Raw genomic sequence first — 5,907 nt, forward strand, 5'->3', positions numbered from 1 at the left:
GATGAACAATGACCATTCATGTAACTTACTATATTTAATATATTAGATCGTGACCAAGTGAGAGTGAGGAACCCACATTTTATTGTCCCTTGGCGGGCCTGGCCATTTGCTGATAAGTACAAAGGGCCACTCTTTATGTCATTAACAAAACCATGCAACGTATAAAGTAAAAAGTGTATTTTGTTGCATATAAAACTACAAAGTTAAGCGTCATTTAGTTCTTGTTTAAGAGTTTAACTATGATAAGGGATTGAAATTGATTCAATTGAATACTTGTATGATCATTGGCAAATTTATAAAAAAAAAATGGGATGTAAAAGCTTAGACTACAAAAAAACCTCTCGTTCTTTTGATCACTTGTTCTTCCTACTCCCAACCCTAGATGAAGATTGAAGGATCCCCTCCTTTAATTTCCATGGTGACTTCTAGTCATTTTAATTATCCGCCTAAACGAAAACTTCCGCTAGTTGTTCAACCTCCTTTGTTTATTTGATTGTTGAAATTTGGCCCTATACTTTTTCTGCTGGCCTTCAATCATCTAGGTTTCGATTTGGTTCTTCTTCATCTTTGTCGATTGTTAGGTTCGATTTGGTTTGTCTTGGTGATCACATATGATATGGAGGTGGATGTGTGATACCAAATTGATTGGACTTTGGGAAAAGCCCAAAAGATTAATAAGCAGGCCTAATGGTACCACAAGAGGCCCAGTTTACCCTCCCGAACCTCAAGGCTCGTAGCTCCTAACCTAAGCGTCGGATCCATCCAAACCTGTCTCTCAGACGTCAATTCTCCATGCAAACCATATTCATTCATTTTTAATTATTATTCACAAAACGTGCACCTTTGTTCTTCCAATGCCGGCGAACAACAAGTAACCAAGATCCAAATATGGTTGATAAATTCCCCGGAGAGGGCGAATCATCATCGTTTGTTGATTCAGCAAAACCCGAAATCGTCGAGGATGATTCTTCGTCGTCATCAGATTCCAATGGCAAACGCAATAATAAAAAGAAGGATTTTCCCGTTCCGACCAGAAACAGGCTTAATCATTGCCGCTCATGGAAGGAGAAACCCGTTCACACTCTCTTAGGAGGCGACGCACGTATGCGCAAATTCTTTTCATTTCAATTACATGCCTTATATACATATATATGTTACATGTTGATTCATAGGCTGGACTGATAATTGATTATATGCAATGTAAATTTATTACACGATCCACATTAGATTGCACTTTCCATATAAAACAGTTGCATTGATGTCGAATCCGATATTCAATCACACGAGAAATACTAGTCACAAGGAAGCCCGCTTCAAATATAAGCAACGTGGTCTCTTTGATTGCGACTAATCTAGGATGGTTATTACTAATAATAATATGTTTATAGATAATAATTTGCATCAAGTCAAAAACTCTATTTGTTTATGTAAGATTGGATCTTTTATATGTGTGTGTACACACAGTCACACACACACACACACACATAAATATATATATATATATATATGTGGGAAGGTTAATGTGTATTTTAGTCTTAACATGAGAACGTAGAAAATAATACGAATTTATAAAAAAAAATGAGAACGTAAGACACAATATTAACTACAATACCAATCTACATAAACAATTATTTTTAATAACAAAGAAAAAAACCTAAAAATTACAACAAAAGAATCAAAATCAAGAATAAAATAATAACAGCAAATACCAACATATACTTATATCAGCAAAAGAACAAATCTAATAATAACAACAAAATATAAATAAGCAAATACTTATAACGTTTCATAATCGAAAATTAGTAAATACGAACAAAAAATAACAGAAAACACTTATAAAAATAAACCTAATAATAATAGCAAATTGGTTCTCACTATTTTCATGTTAAAAATAAAATGTATTTGATTATGTTTATATATATATATATATATATATATATATATATATATATATATATATATATATATATATATATATATATATATATATATATATAAACCACTATTATCCACTTTTCAAATGAGGGTTTACTTTTTGGTTATTTTAGTGAAAACTTTCTTAGAGGTCTCCTACCCAAGCATGAGTAAGAATGAAATTTTCTTCTTAATGCATTCAAATTACGTTGCAGCTGGTATGCGAGACTGAGGACCTAGTGTGTGTCTCTTATGTGGATACGACGCGGGATCTGCCTCAAGCGTCATAGTTGGTGTCATATATAGTTTCTAACATAAGATAAGGTGTTGGACATGTCACTATATATATTTGTTCTATTATTTGACCCATGTTCTAATCTAGGTGGACCATGTTTCTTGCAAGTTCATGAACGTACCTTTGGGTTCATTGAATTTGTTCATATATATTTGCAATATCTCCATTAATTGCTTTTAGCTTGTAAATTTGGACCAAAAGTTTATATAAAACTTCTTAGCAGATTTGTAGTTACCAAGCAGGGCCCAATGCATGTATATAGAACATTTATTGACATCTAATTAAAAAGGCTTTTTGGTCCACCACTAGGCAAACTATGTTGACCTTTTGGATTTGAATTGTCCTTCAATTTGGTTCTTGGCAGCTGCGGATTTACTTCTGTGGAGGAACAAGAAGAAATCCGCCTGTACGCTTGGAGTCGCCACTGTAGTATGGGCACTCTTCGAAATGATAGAATATCACTTGCTCAGTCTACTATGCCACATACTAATACTTGTACTCGGGGTCCATTTCTTGTGGTCAAACACACTTAACTTCATCTACAAGTAACATTCTTTTCTTCATACTCAGCCTATCAACTTTTACCTGTTTTTTGCATACATGACCTGTGCCTGTCATGTCACCTGAACAGGTGTCCACAATTCCCACAAGTCGTACTCGACGAAGAAACCGCTGTGGAACTAGCCTCGGTCATCAGGCTTGAAATCAACAACGGTTTGGAGGTCCTTCGGGAAATTGCTTCTGGGAAAGATTTGAAGAAATTTCTATCTGTATATTTTATCCTCTTACTTGTAGCAATTATTTTGATACCAGTATTTTTAATTTTAAATGTTTGATTATTGATATAATCTTACATGTTTATGGTTAGGTGATTGCTGGTTTGTGGATTGTATCGATTGCTGGAAGCTGTTGCAGCTTCTTGACTTTGGTCTACACATGTAAGAATCCTTAAAAATCCATTAAGGATACATTTAGGTTCTATTTTACTACGAACGGGTCCTAGGTAAAATGAAATAATTAATATAAAGGAAAATCACCAAAATAACTATTTTGACCATGAGTTTGATAAAACAACCTTGATATTTTTCTTTTGCGAAACTATCATATGACTTTTCTTGTTTTTAGTTGAAAGTTGTTTCAATTAACCATAATCTTCCACATGGCACACCCTTTCTTTCTTGTTCAACAAATTTCCATTTACCCTTTCTTGTGTAAATGGAAACAATGAATAGAGCATTTTCGTGTTCGTTTAAGTTTAATGGAACAAACGATTAAATCAATGGGGTTTCATGTTTGTTCGTTAACAAAATAAAATGTTCGTGTTTGTTCGTTAACTGTATAAAGAAACACGAAGATAAAAGAACAAATAAACTGAGAGCATGATTGAGTTAAAACTACTTAAAAGTAATAATATGTTGGGCCTAAAAAGTTATTAGAAGTAGATTAAGTTGTAATTGGCCAAAATTTATTAACGGACATATACCCATATACGCACGAACTTAAGCAAACATAAATGAACATAAACGAATGAACTTAAATAAACAAGTGTAATACACGTTTACGAACATAACTGAACGAACACAACATTGTTCATGTTCGATAGTTTAACCAAAAGAACAAAATTTTTTGTTCACGTGTGTTCGTTTATTAAATATACGAACATAAACAAACTTTCTGCCGAATAGTTCACGAACTATTTACTGAGTTCATTTACAGACCATTCTAGCACCGGGACATTGATCTGCTACGCCAAAATTGACATCTGTTGTGATAACAGACACTTGACAAACACTGGTTTGTTTGGAAAATTTAAAACACTATTATATCAAACTCACTGGGTCAAAATATGATTTTTGTAATTTTCGACAGGTTTTGTTCTTCTGCACACGGTGCCATTCCTGTACGAGAAACACAAGGAAAAGGCTGATGCTATTCTTGAGAAAGCAGAAGCAGAATTGAAGAAACAATGTGAGGGACTCCAAGAGAAAGTTTTAAGCAGGGTTCCTAGTAGAGCATCAAAAGACAAGAAGATTGCGTAGGAACATTTGCCACTAGTCTCACATTCGACTAAAACTGTCTTTCAAACTTGTTTGTTTATTATTTTATGTATTTGTTTTATCGTTAAATACTTATATTATAATTCAAATTATTAGAAGTGCTTGTAAATTCTAAATATTGACACAATTTATTTCACTTATTACATACGTTGTAATATGATTATGTATTTTTTTATGTTGATATTATACCTTGTCTTAAGAGGTGTGAATTTTTAACACGTCATGAAATTTACGGGTTTGGTTTTTAGGGTGTTACATATAGGAAACCGTTCGCGTATAAAAATAAAACACTTTTAATAAAATGATTACAATACAAGGAATCAAACCTATCTAGGAAAGCAAGTAAATTACAATACGAATTACACCGGAAAAAATCAAAATTACATTACAATTGAAATAAAATAATGCAAGAAAGATGTATAAGAAGAATGGTGTCGTGGTCTTTGTGGCCGAGGATCGTGTTTTATACGGGGCCCTTAAATCTTTCCCAGGGTACAACGGCCTAAGTAATATGTATTGCCGGGGAGGGCTCTAGCACCCGAATAGTACCTTAAAGAAAATGATGAAGATGATCAAGAATGTTGGAATTCTTTAGGGAGAAAATTGAAGAAAACACAAGAGATAATGTGTTATTTGGTGTCTCTTCAACCAAGGAGCTCCCTTGGTACTTATACTAGTAGAAGATTGAAACCATTCAACTATCATTAATGACAAAATTAAAACACTCTAATCAACATTAACCAATGCATATAAGTTTTGACCAAAACTTAATGATATGTTGAATGGTCTTGACTAAATCAAAGGTGTTTCAACTAATCATGTAATATAAAAGAATTCAAAATAAAAATATTTTATTTACACAAAAAATTTTCCAATAATCCCCGACATGTGAAAATAAAACTCATTCATTTCCACACATTTTCCAATAACCCCCCACATGTGAAAACAAAACTCATTCATTTTCACATTGAGATCAATCGATACATGCAAGTTTCTTAGATTCAATTCAACGGTTGAGCATTGCAGGATAGGTAGGTGTTACCTTTTGAACCTTCCTTTGTGAAGCATACTTAGTGTCCTAGCGGTGTGTAGACACGATGTCTTTGAACATACCCCCATTTATGTAGACGACAATACACTTCACACAACACTCTCTCTTGTCTGGCCAACCCCTCACTGTCGTGTCCTATTATGGTCCTGGAACACTAGCCTGGTTCTACGAGAGCTCTAGGATTTTTCCCCAAAATCCATTCGAACCGACCCTAGTTCTCTCTCACATAGGTGATTCTCGCTCGAATCATTAAAAGCAATGGGTTTGTTGATTTTTACAAATCATTAACCTTTATTATGCTTATCCTTACAACATGTGTCACTGATTGGAATGGACTAGGACGCGCGCACACGTAATGCCCTTTAGTTTGGTTTGGGGTACTCCCCCACAGTGACCACCTTTGGGTTCATGATTAAGTTGTCCTATTGAACCTAAATTTTGGGATCTCCAGTCAACTAGGTTAAGTTTCCCTCATGTCCCCTTTTCCCATAGGCTTTAGTCATATTCCTTTTGACGACTTGTTAACTAACTCTTTGCTTAAGCCTTTTGTTAACGGGTCTGCAATGTTATCTTTTGACTTCACATAATCA

General features: G+C 34.1%; 1 protein-coding gene across 1 annotated transcript; it reads left to right on the forward strand.

Moving 5' to 3' along the window:
* Window positions 1-888: 888 nt before the first annotated feature.
* Window positions 889-4,314, forward strand: LOC143585119 (reticulon-like protein B5). The gene is made up of 5 exons (XM_077066981.1): window positions 889-1,102; window positions 2,574-2,754; window positions 2,841-2,979; window positions 3,078-3,147; window positions 4,079-4,314. The coding sequence occupies exons 1-5, from the start codon at window positions 889-891 to the stop codon at window positions 4,246-4,248; spliced, it is 774 nt and encodes a 257-aa protein (XP_076923096.1). The 3' UTR covers window positions 4,249-4,314.
* Window positions 4,315-5,907: the final 1,593 nt, after the last annotated feature.

This window comes from Bidens hawaiensis, unplaced genomic scaffold (genome assembly GCF_021521415.1).
Source record: "Bidens hawaiensis isolate Kalapana, Puna unplaced genomic scaffold, B.hawaiensis_p1.1 tig00033568_1, whole genome shotgun sequence".
Taxonomy (NCBI): domain Eukaryota; kingdom Viridiplantae; phylum Streptophyta; class Magnoliopsida; order Asterales; family Asteraceae; genus Bidens; species Bidens hawaiensis.

Bases quoted from the DNA above. Each gene is read 5' to 3' on its own strand.
- LOC143585119 (XM_077066981.1), top strand. From the start codon at position 889: ATGGTTGATAAATTCCCCGGAGAGGGCGAATCATCATCGTTTGTTGAT. The intron at 1,103-2,573 runs GTATGCGCAAAT...GGTTCTTGGCAG, and splicing joins TCTCTTAGGAGGCGACGCAC to CTGCGGATTTACTTCTGTGG. The intron at 2,755-2,840 runs GTAACATTCTTT...TCACCTGAACAG, and splicing joins ACACTTAACTTCATCTACAA to GTGTCCACAATTCCCACAAG.